General features: G+C 39.8%; 1 protein-coding gene across 2 annotated transcripts in view; it reads right to left on the minus strand.

The window, feature by feature from the left end:
* Positions 1-2,285: 2,285 nt before the first annotated feature.
* The window catches only part of USP6NL (USP6 N-terminal like), a 110,625-nt gene continuing 95,980 nt past the window's right edge, over positions 2,286-16,930 (minus strand). For both annotated transcript variants that reach the window (XM_054399645.1, XM_054399646.1), the window contains exon 14: positions 2,286-3,721. In XM_054399645.1, coding sequence (XP_054255620.1) covers positions 2,286-3,721 — 1,436 coding nt within the window. The remainder of the gene's footprint in view (positions 3,722-16,930) is intronic.

Below are 16,930 nucleotides of genomic sequence, written 5' to 3' on the forward strand. Positions count from 1 at the left end.
AATAGGACATACATCCAAGACATGTATGTGTATATATATGATTCCCTTATGAAAAGCAATTATTTGTGCTGCAAACAGACAAAGTTGGTTTTGAGCTAACCCAATAATAAAGACAAAACAATGTAAGCTTAATTATTATTATTATTTTTAACATGTTAAAAATACAGTCACATCAAAATAGGATACACAGTTATAAAACTGTTGCAGATGACATAAGAAAATAGTGGGTATATATTTCATATATAAAAATCTACAGTATTTACTAATGCTGATACATAATCTGGAGCCTTGTGTTGCTTGCACAAATATATTGTACAGCTTTGTTATGAATTACAGAACATTACACTTAGCCACAATATTATATACATACATTTCTAAGCTGCTCCAAACAATTATAACTAAGGTAAGCCCAAGTCATACTTATCTTCACAATTTTAGTTCAGAGTTTCAGTGTAGTGCTTTGCTACTGTTACTTTGCTGCAGTTTGCAATTTTTAAAATATAAAATTGCCCAGTTCTTTCATGAAAAATTACATCAGACACTTTATATACACACACACAAAAAGGTTCTGAAATATACTAAGTAAATGTTACTTCCATTTGTAAAAACTGTTTTACTTCTGTACCTTAAAACTTACAGAGTCAACCTGCAGCAATAATAGGCACTAAAGCTCATTCTTTAAAGGAAAAAACCTCAAAAAATCCATTTCTATCTTTTTGTTAACAAAACATACAACCCAAAAGATAACAGGACAACTTTCCAAACCATGTGAAACTGGTGTTGATCCCAATGTCTGGTACTGAAGTATTAGAAAAATCCCTCTGTTAAGTACTCCCAAGGACCTCTTCTGTCTCAACTCCCACTGGTTCTAACAGAAGCTCACTGCACTCAGCACTTCCCACACAGCACCCAGCAGCTCACAGGGCTGCATCCTACATGTGCTACTTCACCTGCTTTTTTTTTTTCTTTCACCCCCATTTCACAGTCAAGGAAAGGAAAAAAAACAAATGAGAAAAAGCTGTGAACACTAATTAAAAATACTTACATTGCCAGGCATTTAAGCTCCCTAATAACAGTCAAGATCATTTTAGTGTAAACCACCACACAGTCTCTCAGCAGCCTGACAGCTCAGCAGCACATGCCCAATCACAGTTCTTTGGAGTAAAAAACGGGCACAACAAAATGGAATTGACAGAACAAAGATGGAAGAGAAGGGACACTGCATACTTGCACAGCTCAGGGAATATCAAGCTTTGACCAAATCTCAGCCTCCCACATATACCTCTCAGAAGTGTCAAGGAGCTGGTCATTCTCCGATACCTATGAGACCTGGCCCTGCAACCAGTTTGCTTAGCTTGACAGCACAGCATGGCAAAAAGTGAAGGGTGCAGCACCATCTCTGTATCTGGCATTACCCTCACTCTGCTCCAATATTCTGCTTATAGGATGAGCTTCTGAAGGTAGATTTGGGTGAGAAAGTAAAGATTCTCTGTTTTCAATGCACCAAAAAAAAAAAAAAAAAAAAAAAAAAAAGACAGACACTGCCCTGAATTTTAAGCACCATTTCTTAGCCAGATTAGAGAAGCATTTTTGGCTTTCTGCTTTTGCCTGCCTGCTCCTTCTTGCTGAGGACAATGACAAACAGTAGTCAAAGGAGTAGAAAGTAACTCTCACATAAGATTAAATTAACAATCCCAAAACATCTCTCCTGCCCAGAACAGATACTGCGATGCTGAGGCAGCTGTATTAAAACAATAGAAATTGCCATTCAAAATGAATGGCTTCTCAAATAAATTACAAAGAAAAATTAATATGAAATAAAAATACTTCACATGCTTTGCCCAAAGTTAAATGCAGTTACATTTAAACCCTTAAGCTCTTTTCCATGTGTTTGTGTATGTAAGTGCACACTCACACGCATGCACACATCTGTACAGTGCATTAAGGATGTCAGTCAAAGTAAAACCGGTCACTGCGTTACAGGTTTTAGGCAGAAGGATTGTAACATGAGTTACTTCAATGTAAGGAACAATGACAGTATTAACCACACGGTCTATATGGTCTTATTGCTATGTCTATGTGCATCAGATCACTTCCAGGAGCTTCAATGCAAGTCTCAGAACTCAACTAGCCTTCAATCAAAGTCTGAAACATCTTTGAAATAGTGTTGCTGGTTTTGAGACTTGTGAACTGTCTGCAGGTCACAGAACTGCGGTGGACTACTACTAACAGCAATGTTCAGCTGGGGTTTGGGTCCTGCCATTTTATTAAGAAGAAACAGGTTCTCAGAGAAGCACGGATTCATGCATAGACAGTCCATCATTTCTGTTTCGATAGTGCTGGGCTTGAGCTGATGGGTTTGAATATTGGTATTGTGGTGAACTATGCTCTTCAAAGGTTGGTGAAGTCCTGTATCTTATTGGACTATCCACAGAAACAGCAGGAAGACTATGGTCTTGAAAAGGTGTTGACTGAAAATGCTGATATTTCTGGAAATTATCCAAGTGGCCTCTGTTAACATCATGGTTCCAGGGTTGCCTGTAGGGTTCATGTCTGTAAATATATGCAGCATCTGGCCACTTTCTATCTTCTGGTAAATAATCCACTGGAGGAATTATGAATTTGACACCTGTGGGGGACCGTGAGTTGCCTGTATAAGCATCAACAGAGGCTACTTCTATCTGACCAGGGGCAGGTGAAAGAGGTTCTTGGTGACTGGGGGGATAGGAATTAATTTGTAGTTTATCTGGAGAATAATCTACTGAGATAAAAGAACCATATGGCCTAGCAGAAGGGCTGCTTCGATTCCCATGATAATGCAGAGGTACAGAACTTGTATTGCCTATACTGGAAACATGCTTTGGGGAATTTCCATGGTAAGTAGGTGGATTACTGTAACATGGCAGTGGCTGTTTTACATTCAATCCATGAGGTGGTCCATCAGGTTCTGATGAATATTTTGGAGATCTGGGTTGTGAAGTGAAGGTGTAATTATTGGGTATTTTTAATGGAGTTGGTATCTTTTCAGTTTGCTTTCTTGGACTATTAGAAAATGTTACATGCCTAGGGCTCTGTGGATGAGCTCTCTCAAGCATCTCCTCAACAAGATTCTCATTCTCAGCTTCTGGAACATTGTCATATTGAGATGCATTAGACCCTCGCTTACCTTCATCAGCATCCATAACCCTCATTTTGTGCTTTACATTCAAAGGCTGCATTTCTCCAGGACTTGGTGGTGGGCCTGAAACTGAATGGTTTATTTGCCCTCCTTTGGCCTCTGCAGTAAATTTCATTGTCTTTTCAATTATTTTGATATCAGATGGTTTATTCCACTTAGGTACAAATTCCCTTCTTGTATTTGAAGTAGCATTAGAATTCTGATTAGCAGCTGCATTATTATAGTGTCTTGAGCTGTCTTGCTCTGCTAGCAGAGGCTTTCTTCTTGTATCTATCTCATTTTTAGGTATACTAGTTTGTGTCTCCGTTGGTCGAGTCTTCTGCTGTTTCAAGGAAGGTTTCTTTTCCAGTGAATTAAGTCTTTTCCGGTTATTTGGTGAGCTTTCTGGCTCTTCTCCTGAGGATGGTATCCTCTCTGTCCTCCTCATTAGTTGTGTACCAGTGCTGTTCTGTCCATTAAGCATGGGAGTGGAGTTAACCATAGCAGGCTGAGGTTCTGATGGAATCTGCCCCAGTGGCTTCTTTGGAAATTCATCTTCTTTACCTAAAACAAGAAAAGTAATAACATAAATTCACCTTTGCACAGAAGTCTTCTTTGATCCATTCATCATGCAATCAAAAATAGCTAAGATCTCTACTACCTGGCCCTCTCTAAGTCACCATTCTGCTAAACACCTCAAAGCTTCTTCTGTATACTGACACGGAACAAAGGTGTTCTTTAGGCTCTCATCTCAGCCAGTTACTCTGGTCTTCCTTTCCACAGCTGATGTGAGCTTTTGCTCATTCACGACACTGATGTAAAAAATAATTTTGTTGGATGACTTCTGGTTCAAGTGCCTACTCTGCAGGTAGCCCACCTCACATTCTCCCTGTCACATTAACTACTTTCTCCACTTTTAAAAATCCTTCTCTCAATCTATTGTTTTCCATTCATTCATTGTTTAATGGTCACCTCTGGTAAGCTATGCTATCAGCTCCTCGCTCACATGCACAAGCACCCTAGCAGACATCTTTGAACTTTCTCTCACTGTTTTTTTCTGTGTGAAGCTCCCATTAACATTTGCATAGTGAATCCCTTATTGCCCCTCAATCCCTGCCTAAAAAATTCAACCTCAGATTAAAAAGCTACAGTGTAATTAAAAGGCTCTACACAGAATCCTGCTTTTTTTTCAGTTTGGTTTTTTATCAGTTATGGAACAACTTAAGTAGATAATAGTGATACTGGCTACATCATGATTTCAACTGAGTGTTCAGTGGACAAGTTTTGCTGGACACAAGGACATCTTTTACAGCACTAAGGCTACGAACAGAAAGTTCTCCCAGACTGGATCACAACACATCGCAACAGCCAGCAGTAATCATCAGTTATGTGAGGACCCAGAACAATTCACATTGCCACTAAAGAAAGAATAAAGAAGTGTTTCATTGCTTGAAGCTGCTCACAGAACAATTCACACAGAATTTTCCACTGCAGTCAACTCCCTCCATATTCTCAAAGTCTTTTATGCTATCTGCTTGCATATAACTTATTTAATTCTGTCATACATTACTTTCCCATTATAAGCAGAAAAGGTCACATATTTCTCATTAAATGTATTAATCTAAATGTAATTGATTTGATGTTCAGTATGTCCCAAATAACAATACTTTTAAAAATCCTTTTAAAGTCAGTATAACAAAACAAATCCTACTCACTTTGTATCTATTTATTAAGCAAAAGCTCTGTTGCAATGAGAAAAAAAAGAAATTATTACCCTTGCCTAAATGTCAGGCAAAATAAATGATGTAAAATCTCTCTCTGTAAAATAACTGTTTAATCCGTGCTTCTTCCTAAGACAAGAACTGTAGAATCTTTCCCAATCAAAGATCATAAAGTTAGCACCTCACTCTTTCTAGTTATTTGCAATTAAAATGCCTTTTATGTGTCTGTTTGGGCTTGGAGGAGTGAATCCACTGAGAAGTCTCTATCCCTGACATGAGTGCTGCAGTTAGAAGTGAGCTATGTTCCTTTTTACAGTCAATAGCACAAGTCCTGTCTTTGACAGCTGCTTCATGATAGAGATACACAGAGGAAAGGCAGCAGCCAAGGTCAGTATTATTTATTATAAGAGCACAACAAACTACCATCACAGACCAGCTGCTATATAAACCAAATGAAAACTTAAAGAGTTTGTGCCAGCTAGGACATAGCAGGAGGACAGCAGAGAAGAACACAATGACACCACGTGTCATGACAAGATAACTAAAAAAGAAGTACCTAACAGAAACAGTCTGTCTTTGCCAAACAACTCCACCAGTCTTTTCTTGATTTTCAAAGTCTTCACGTGAGACTAATCGGTGTATGGAAACCTACCCCTTGCTTTGGAAATACTTAACTTTAGAAACCTCACTTCACCTATAATAAACACAGCCTGCCCAGGTTTTCTGGAGAAAAACCTTCCCCTCTTATTTTCCCCTAGTAACCTTCTGCTCAGTAACCATAAAATCACAGTTAGAAGGGACCTCTAGAGGTCCTCTAGTCCAACCCCCGCCCCCTGCAGGGAACAGGGACAATCCCGAGTTAGTTCAGGTTGCTCAGAGCCCCATCAAGACCAATCTTGAAGTTTCCAGGGATAGTGCCTCCAACACCACCTTGGGCAACCTGTTTCAGTGTTCCACCATCCACATAATATTATTAATAATACACAAGACAATGCTCTTACACTGAAGGTCCCCAAAGGGGAGATGCCACGTGTTAACTTGTCTTCCAGCATCATACCCCTGGCACACCACACTCTGATGGAGAGCACCTACGCAAATAGTTGCAGGACAGTGCAGCAGGTTACGTGGCAGGGCAGGGCCTGTGCATTAAATTCTGATGAGCAGCTCTTCAAATTACAAGTCCTGTGGGTTGTTCACTTTTGCTACAGGGCCCCACCATCCCCAAATCAGGCTAAAATCTGGAGCACAGACTTGCAATCCCCAGTAACACACCACTGGAAGAACAGATGGAAGTGACAAATGAGTTGCATGGTTGCTGTAAATGGATGATTTAATAGCTCTGCAGTATATTGTCTGCTGCACCAGCCTCTTCAAAACTGTTTTTTAATCTTTAGGAACAGGAGTTCACTTTCTGAGTTTGCTTTGGTTTGGGAAAAGGCAATTCCATTTGCATCTTCAAACAGCATCAGGCAAAGCTGAAGATCTTGTCCGCTAAAAAAGAAGTGATTCCCTCCCTCCCCTCCTTCCACCAATAATATTACTGAACTACAAACTACAGTGTTTGCAATCTTAATAAAAAATAATAAATAATAAAAAATAATTTTTAGGGACGGGACATCATCCAGAGGGACCTGGACAAGCTGGAGAGGTGGGCCCAGGTGAACCTTGTGAAGTTCAACAAGAGTAAGTGCAAGGTTCTGCACCTGGGCCAGAACAAGCCTCGCTTTAAACTCAGACTGGGGGATGAGGTGTTAGAAAGCAGCCCTGTGTAAAGGACTTGGGGGTGCTGATGGATGAGAGGCTGGACATGAGCAGGCAGTGTGAGCTTGCAGCCCAGAAGGTCAATCTCATCCTGGGCTGCATCAAAAGAAGTGCTGCCAGCAGATCCAGAGAGGTGATTCTGCCACTTTACTCTGGTGAGACTTCACCTGGAGTACTGCACCCAGATCTGGAGCCCTCCATATAGGAAGGACATGGAGCTGATGGAGAGGGTCCAGAGGAGGGCCACAAAAATGATCAGGGGGTTGGACCACCTCTGCTACAAGGACAGGCTGAGGGAGCTGGGGTTGTTCAGCCTGGAGAAGAGGAGCCTCCGGGGAGATCTAATAGCAGCCTTCCAGTACCTGAAGGGCACCTACAGGAAGGGTGGGCAGAGACTGTTTACAAAAGCCTGGAGTGACAGGATGAGGGGCAATAGCTTCAAACTAGAGAAGGGTAGATTTAGATTGGATATTAGGAAGAAGTTCTTTACTGTGAGGGTGGTGGAACACTGGAACAGGTTGCCTAGGGAGGTGGTTGAGGGCCCTTCCCTGGAGGTATTCAAGGTAAGGCTCAACAAGGCCCTGGGCAGCCTGATCTAGTTGAGAACGTCCCTGCTGTGGGGAGGTCGGACTAGATGACCTTTGGGGGTCCCTTCTGGCCTGGACCATTCTGTGATTCTATAATGTTAAAATAGCATAAATTCTGATTTAAGAAACAACACTCAAAGTGCATACCAAAAACATCTATATCATACAGAACTAGCCTTTATATGCTGCTAATCCATTTACCACCTCCAGGTGATCCACAGTAGTTATGGGATAACAGAAGAAAATGGCTTCTCAGCAGCTGTAAATTATTTCATTTCTGTCCTTATACACAATAGACGTTTTGGAAAAAATACTCATCTTCCATGTGTGAAATTACACTATTCAAGCAATATACATATATATAAAACTGAAGACAAATTCCTCTAGAAGCTACAGTGCTGCTTCATTTGTACGAAGACATTAAAAGCATGAACTGCTTTCCTTTTTTCCAGCTTTTACTCTTAAGAAACAAATGCAGAGCAATACGAGATTCTTTGAAATGCACTTGGTTGTACAATAAAGGTGAGTCTCATGTGAGTTTTTTTTGATTTTTAATTCCAGACACTTAAGGTTTCTTAATTACCATTAAGCTCTAATAAAACCCAAGTGAGAATATTGCAGACATTTTCACTGAATCCTATCTAGGCTGCTTTGAAGAACACTTTCTTTCAACTCTCCTTCACATTTCAGGGTAAAAGAACACACAACAACTAGGCGTACGTGGGCTGCACTGTACAGATGATGCATGCAATAACATGAATTACAGCTGTAACATGACTATCAGTCTTGCCATGTCTGTTGTGAAGCTGTTAAAACTCAACATTAATTCATATACTGAGTAACAAGCAAAGCATTCCAAGACAATACTTAGTTTAGAAGAAAACCTCTGCACTCCAACAGCATGACACCATGTTTACAGGCTAAGTGCTTTCAGGGAAAATTAAATATGGAACAATGTGTACAAGTGGTCAGTGAGTAAAAAGAAATATGACTTTAAATCTAAGCCACCAGGCTTCCACAGAACTTAGTTTAACTTGACCTCAGACAGAAACAACTGACATAGCTTGCTTAATCAACCACATCTGCATGTGAAACTTTTAAGAAAGGACACACTGCTAGAGGTACTAAATCCAGTAATCAAATCTAGGAAGCACAGGGCTTGTTCTGGTGCAAAACCAACTGAGGTCTCATCACCTCCTGCATAAAAGGTACTGGAGGAACATAAGTTGTATAACGATCTATGATCCTGCAGCACAAAGACATCCTGCAAGCTAGTCACCTTCTAAAAGGAAACCAAATTTGTTTTAAAGCACAAAAACAGGTATTTCATTCTAATTTAAGAGTACAGATCAGACATACATACATACACACACAGAGCTATCACTTCCAGTAGAACTAGCAAGTACTTTATAAACAAATAAAAACTCCTGAAATTCAAGAAAGGTCCACAAAGTGAAACAAGTAGAGGAAAACTTAATCTATCACCATGCACATTGATACACTGAGCCATTCCTCAGATGCATAAAATAGCATGTGTCTATGAATGCTTTAAGCAGCCCTCTATCAGCAAGAAAACCATGATGCTGCATGCTGGCAAACAAGCAAGTTAGTAAAAGAAAAAAGCTTAGGAGAAGAAACCATAGTGAAAAAGCAAACAAAAGAAAGCAAGTCACAACAAACTCTACTATTAAGATGTACATAAATGGCCCACCAGAGAAGCATGCAAAAGCACCAAATCTTCTTACAAGCCATATATCTTTTATCTACCAATTTTCCACTCCAAATCTGCGTAGAGCCTCACACAGAGCTCTCCACTATCATCTTTACTACTTCAAGTAAACTCACTGCTCAAAATCCTCAGAACTGAACACGCAGGAATTTTAATTATACGTTTTCAAGGACACTTGCTTGAGTATCTGTTTGTGCTGCTGGTCCAAACTCTGAGTTAATTCTCCAAGTATGCCCAGAAAGTGAAACTACTGAATTTGACAAGAAGTATTTCTGGGACAAGTGTTTTTCTATACAATCTATGATGCTTACACACAAGGTTTAAAAGTGTTTTAAAATTAGAAGACAAAGCTGTCCAGTCCAGTTGGGACTGTTTTGGCAGTGACCTTTACGATCATCGAATATGCCTTTTTCTTCAGAAGCACACTGGGTAATCAGATTTTTCCCAGGCTGTCAGTATTCACATGAGATGTGCAACTGGGTAGCTCTCATTTTCTGTCTCCTTCTTCCTTCAACAGAACAGGTTCCTAGGCAGAATTTAGTTACTGGCTTTTCCCAAATGCAAACATCATAACTTATATCAGAGTTTACAGAGCCAGGACTATATGATCCTCTATTTTTCCCTTAAAAAAAATGTTAGCAATTTAGTTGGGTTGTACACAGTATAGCGTAAAATAAACAAGCAACAAAGAAAACAGGGTGAAAATGGGTGAAGAAAGAGAGAAATGGAAGGAGAGAAGAGACAATTTAAGCAAAACAAGAACAATCAGGTGCTTATTTGCTGCTGGTAAACATATTTTCTGACATGAAAAGGAGCAAAGTAAACATGAGCAGATCTGACTGTTCTCCAAAAGATAAGAAATTCAAGTCATATTAAAGAAAGTTTTGGTCTCCTGACTTCCTCCTGCTCTAACAAGTCTTGGTCACCACCCAGTGGAAGTCGATCTCAACTACAAGACTTTTACAGATAATTGCTTCAGGAGGCACTAACAGCCTCTTGCATTGAATACCAGACATATAATTGGAGTAAAGTGCTTTAAGTGCTCTCTCCGGTGAGTAACAGTCTAGTCCTTAATTTCAGCACCAGAATATATGCACTTTGACTGTTCTAACACAATTTTCAAGGATGGTAATGGTCATAAAAACAACCCTTAAAACGACATCTTGATATTTTGTGTTTATCTTCCATCAGTGACATTTCATCTTACTGCTTCAGTTTACAAGTCAAAGAAAATTTCAAAGAAATCTAAAGTGCCTGTACTAGAAGCTCAAGCTACTGTCTGAAAGTCAACCTCTGCTCCTCCTCCTTTATATGCCATCATGGGCAGAGGAGTTACTAAAATGAAATCTTCCCTGACAACTTGTCAGTAAAACAAAATGTCATGCTTGCCTTTCTGCTATTATGCCATTATTGTAGTACTGACAGTAAGGAAAAGTTATTTTATAAGCATTTGCATTTAGACAAACAAGAGAAATGTAACAAATTTTTTCATCAGCCAGAAGATACAGGTGGGCAGTTTTATGTCTGTAAGTTGCTACTGCAGAAAAAAAACCCAAAATTCTATAATTAAACGTTTTGCTGTACATCCCTAATTCCACATTTCTTCCAGAAAACATATTTCCTTGAAAAGTCAGTTTAAAATAGGAATATGAACTATGACCAACATCACTATCTGGTCACATTCTAAAAAAGCATGCAAGTTTTGAACAGCAAAGATTTGAAAATTATGCAAAGCCAATGCCTAATACTGCTGAAAATAATATACCAAATATATTAGTATAAATCCATATATTAATATCCTTCATAATACCGTAAGGTAATTGTATCACACACACACAAAAAACCAAGGCAGAAAAATTAGTTTAGTTAATTAAACTATGAAGTGCAGTGTATGAAATAGCTACTTGTATATTCTTCAAGCACAAGAGAAAAATCCAAAATTCCTCTGAAACAAAACACAACCCAGAGAGAGACACCATCAGAAACAGGAAAAGTCAAGCTGACTTACATACTCCTATCGTCAAAAGGTCCATTAACAGCAGAGAACAGACAATACTTACAAGATTAAAATTCTAGTATGTATTTCTGTACTGTCACTGATGAGTATTTAAAACAGCTATTTGAATAAAAGATATTGATAACAACTAAATAAAAGGTATACTTCAAGACACACAGCAGATGAACGTTTAAAAAATTATGCCAAATGCCAGATTCAAACTTTGCCAGTTTTCCCTGAATACAGAAAAGGCTGGGAGAACTAGAACTGAGTCAAAGTTTAAAGCTGCTGTTAAAGGCTTCCTCAGTTGCTGTAAGCTCTATTAAACATTCAATAATTAAAAAAAAAATAAAATCCAACCCAGGACCCCTCTCAGCCCTCCCTTTTCAGGCCAGTTAATATAAAAATGCAGGTGAGAAACTGCATTTCAGGTCTCTGGTGAGAAACTCAGGACAAGAACAGACCTGAGAGTCTTCAGTCTTGAAAGTGGACCTGACAGTCTTGTTTATGAAGCACTAGATTAATAAGCTATTTTCAGCCATGTATTTTAAATGAGAATATGAAACTTCCACTGGTAAGCACTTTTGTTTATTAAAGTCAAGCACCATTAAAAAAATACATTAATATATAAATACTGTTTATTAAGCACTGCATTATTTGTGTAGTCCTGTAGGAATAACTTATGGGAAAGCTGGAAATTCAACCCATATCTTTGTGAACATTTAAAGAATTTTACTGCTGATTTAAGTAATGGCCAAGGAAAGAAACTGTGCCAAGAAATTTTGGAAATCAATGGTTTTTAGCAAGAAAATTCCTTCACTGTGCTCTCCACATCATCCTTGAATTAAGGAAGAGATTGTCAGCTCCACATCAGCTTTGGTTCCTTGAGAAGATGGAAACAGGAGTCATACAAGTTTAAATCCAGATGCTGTTGAAGAACCTGGTCAAGTAGTACAGACACCCTTCATAATATTTCAGGCCATCCAGAAAATACCAGTTGCCTTTTCTACTAAGTTTGCTTGAGGATATGTCAGATGAGAAGTCTGTTAAAGGACAGATTCTACTGGATAGGTGTCACAGCCTGCCTCTCTGAGGGCTTGATAACCAAGCCACTTGCCCATGAGAAGCATGCTTATCCAGAGAGTTCACTGTCTCCATGGAGTCACTGGAACATGGATGCCTACCTTGAGCTTTGACCACAGCACTTATGTTGCAAGCTATCCTCTGAAGGTTGTAGTTGCTAAGTATAAGCTAGCCTACAGCAGCCAGCAGTTAATAGTTATCATGGAGAGGAATGAAAATCTATGGTGTGCTTTTATGCAAAACAGCCCTAGCACTGGCAGAAGTATTTCCCTGACATCCAAAATTAGCATGATCCCCTTAATGTCCATGTTCTGGCTGAGCATTTTAAGGATTTTATCAGTGAGAAAGTGCTCAGTGAATTCCCTTCCTTCATCTCTGCTCTAGAGGGAACAAGGAGCTCCTTAAATCAGTGGAAAAAGACATGGAGGAAGCAAGCCAGAGAAAGCTACATCAGATATAGGCAGACATCCACTTTAAAGTAATGCAAAAAGTTATTATCTCTTTTAATATCCTACCACAGCTTACCCTACTAGGGCAGGAAAATCTATACAGCCTAACAAGGATGCCAGATGGAAAATTCCACTGAGCTTAATTAGCTTACTGCTATTCCTGGATGACTGATACTGATGCAACTGTAAGATGGAGATTTTTTTTTTCTTTTCCCTAACACATATTTTTAGTTTAGTTCTTAGAGGTGTAATTGTTGATCACTGAAAAAAAGAAGAAGACAGGAAGCAGTGCTTTGATTTCAGCTGCAAAAAGTAAAATAACCACCATTTTTTCAGGCTACAGTGAATGAAGACTTTCTGCTTATTATAAGCACTGATTTTGTAAGTTTTACCTTAAATCAGAAGACAAACAGTGAAAGGAGACTGAAGGTAGTAAACACAGTGTCAGACACATACATGCATCGTGTTTGCACAGCAACGGTTTGATAGTGGGAAGGCTACAGGGGTGGCTCCTGTCAGAAGCTGCTAGAAGCTTTCCCAATGTCTTTCCCCAATGCCAGCCAGCTCCAAGATGGATGCACCACTGACTGAGGCTGAGTGACAGTGGTAGTACCTCTGTGATAACATATTTAAGAAGTAGGGGGAAATGAATCTTGCAGAGAGCTGTCAGAAGACTGAACATGTGAGAGAAAACAACTCTGCATACACAAACATCAGAGAAGAAGGACAGGGAGAAGGTGCTCCAAGTAGCAAAACAGAGAACCCCTCAAGCCCATGGCGAGGAAGGCTGTTGCCCTGCAGCCCATGCAGGTTAACAGTGGAGCAGATATCCACCCTGCAAGCATGTGGAAGACCCCATGCCAGAGCAGGTAGATGACCAAAAGAAGTTGTGATCCAAAGGGAAGCCCATGCTGCAGCAGGATCCTGGCAGAACCTGTGGCCCTTTAGAGAGAGTTGTCCACACTGAAGCAAGTTTACTGGCAGGATTGTGACCCTGGGGGATCCACGTGGGAGCAGTTTGTTCTGGAAGGACTGTACCCTATGAAAAAGAACTGTTCACAAAGAACTGCAGCCTGTGAGAAGGACTCAAGCTGGAAAAGTTAGTGGAGAACTGTCTCACATGGGAAGGACCCTACATTGGAGCAGAGGAAGAGTGTGAGGAGTCCTCTCCTTGAGGAGGCAGCAGCAGCACAAACAACATGTAATGAACCCCCATTCCCTGTCCCCATAAGCTGCTGAGGGGGAGGAGGTAGAAAAAATTGAGGGTAATGTTAAAACCTGGAAGAAGAGATGGGTGGTTTTAAGGTGTTTTTAAGACATGGCTTTATTTCTCATTATTGTAGTCTGATTTGATTGGTAATAAATTAAACTAATTTCCCCAAGATGAGTCTCTTATGCCCATGACTATAATTGCTGAGTCATCTCTCCCTGTCCCTATTTCGACCCATGAGCTTTTCATTGTATTTTCTCTCCCCTGTCCAGCTGAGGAGGAGTGGCAGAGCACTTTGTTTGGCACCTGGTACCTATCCAGCATGCAACATGTGAGCAAAGGTGAATATCTAGAAAATGCTGACAACCTTACTGCGTGAAGATAGTGAATAGTAAAACCAAACTGATCATCTGAGTGGAAAAAGGAAAAAAAAAATTAAAAAATCAAAGGCCTCTGAAATTCATAAGAACAACAAATGAGGCAGCTTCGCTCAGCTACAGAAAACAGCAGACAAACCAGATCGATTCCCAAGGATTAGGATAAAGGCAATTTGTATTTATTTTGTGAAAGGTTAAGTATTTATCCCTGGCAAAAATATACCACCCAGAGAGGCCTCCCCAGGCTAATTTTAAATTTAAACAGAAAAAGCTCACTTCCCCACCTAGCACCAAAATATACTTCACTTTGGCCTTGCTTTTTGTATTTTGATATTAAGCCTCCTTCATTCATGTTAGGGAAAAGGGGAAAAAAAATGGCATTTTATTTTCATGCACATTGCTTTAGCTATCCAAAAGAACGAACCAATATGGTTCAAAAAATTACCATCCTGCCAGTTAATCGTATCATAAATCACAGAATGGTTTGGGTTGGATGGGACCTCCAAAGGTGATGTAGTCCAACACCCCTGCAGTCAGCAGAGACATCCGCTGCTAGATCAGGTTGCTCAGAGCCTTCTCCAGCCTGACCTTGAATATCTCCAGGGATAGGGCCTCAACTACATCCCTGGGCAACCTGTTCCAGTGTTCCAGTACCCTCATGGTAAAGAACTTGTTCCTGACATCCAGTCTAAATCTATTCTTCTCTCATTTCAAACCAGTGACCCTTGTCCTATCACTGCAGGCCTTTGTAAACAGTCCCCTCCAGCATTCTTGTAGGCTCCCTTCAGGTGCTGGAAGGCTGCTATAAGGTCTTCCTGAAGCCTTCTCTTCTGCAGGCTGAACAACCCCAAATCAAGACCACTTCTGTAACTAACTTGACTCAGAAACGAAAGCTGTGAATTTAATTGTTACAGTACATGCAAGGTGATGATTCTTGTTTAGCCACATAGACTCATTCTCATTTTTGAGATTGTCACATTTCAGGAACAAAATCTAGAATAATCCCCAGATGATCAAGTAGTTTTAACAGGAAATGGTAAAAGACCCTTATACTTCCTGAAAATCCAAAAAGAATCATGCAAAAGGAGACTATACAACCTGAGACTGGCACATTATTATATTTTGTGTGTGTGTATATATATATATATAAGAGGTGTCTATATAGCTTATATACTTCTTATTACTACATTTAAGAATCAAGAACCAAGCTGAACAATCCCAGCTCCCTCAGCCTGTCCTAGTAGGACACATGCTCTAGCCCCCTGATCATTATCATGGCCCTTCTCTGGACCCACTCCATCAGGTCCACGTCCTTCCTGTTTTGAGAGCTCCAGAGCTGGACAAAGTACTTCACATGAGGTCTTACCAGAGCAGAGCAGAGCGGCAGAATTACCTTTCTCCATCTGCTGGCCATGCTTCTTTTGATTCAGCCCAGGATGTGACTGGCCTTCCGGGCTGCAAGTGCACACTGCTTTCTGGACTTACGTTGAAGCATATAAAGTATGAAGCCAAACAACTTGCATTCCATTGCCAAACTGCCTCAGCAAGAAGATACATTCACTTCCCCTTGTCATTGGTCTCCATAAGACAACTTGTTGTATCTCACAATTTCTGTTACTGAATTTCAAGGTGGATGGCTTTTACATAACCTAGAACCTCCATCAATTATCTGTGAAAATCTAGAGTATTCTCAAAATTTCACTTGAAGGAATTTTATACTCTCCGAAAAGAAAAGCCTTAAAACATAGATAAGTTAGGAACAGACTTTCTGCCTTCATTTTTTTTTCTCCATCAAGAAAATTTCCAGTAAATTCTGTCTTTTTTCCACAGACGTTCTCAACAGAAGTTACAAGCATGGGATTTTCTAGACGATACATTAACTCCATCATTTGGCAAACTACAAAAGTCCTTCCCCATCTGTTCAGCTATCACAATTTTAAGTAGAGACTTGAAACTCCTCACTGCTATATTCATGAAAAATTTACCCATCTACAAATAAAGTTTTTTGGTGTAATCCCCTCCCAATTCAAAGATAATCACAGAGAGCTCTGTATTTAAAGTTTAAGAGAAAGCACTCCTATGATCTATCTTCCTTTAACATGATAAAGTGGAAAAAAAAGGTGCTCATTGACTTATTTGTTCACATCTAGTCACCATGACCAAACACCAGCGGTGACAAGATGACTGACAAAGCACATAGCTGAAGAGCAGTGCTGAAAAGAGAGGCTTGCTCTGAAGAGTAAGACTGAAACCTAGCTTATAGAAAAATGACGGAGGGAAGGCAGGATGGGAAAGCTGTGCTTAGAAACAAGAAGCAGCAGTGCATGCAGTAACATGGAGAACAACTGCAGTCTCACAGAACAATCTGCAGATGAGAAGGACCCAGAGGACTGAACAGACGAAGAGAAAAGAGCAACAAATAGACTTACACCTGAAGTGGGTGGGAAAGTGCTGGACTGATGTCATAGAAAGAGGACAAAACACAGAAACAGGGAGCAAGAAAAATGGAAACTCTGGCAAGAAGGCAAGATGATGTGAAATGAATGTACAAAACGCCTTTGTGCTCCAGAGAGACACATCTGCTGAAGAACCAGATGAAACTGGCATCTACTTACAATGACTAGACTTGAAACAGCCCAAATACTGCATGCAATAAATAAGGGCTACAGAAACAGAAAAATGAAGTTCATTAATGAAGGAACTTCAGGAAAAAATCACCACAACATTGCCATATAGGCAACCTTTATTCTGACAGTTCGTAATTTCTGCAAACTAACCACAGCAACTCAATAAAGTTATTTGAGGCAATTTCTGCTGTATTTTACAATTAGCAAGGATAAAGAAAAAGGCTTTGAACGCC

The sequence above is a fragment of the Indicator indicator genome, chromosome 3, assembly GCF_027791375.1.
Source record: "Indicator indicator isolate 239-I01 chromosome 3, UM_Iind_1.1, whole genome shotgun sequence".
NCBI classification, from domain to species: Eukaryota; Metazoa; Chordata; class Aves; order Piciformes; family Indicatoridae; genus Indicator; species Indicator indicator.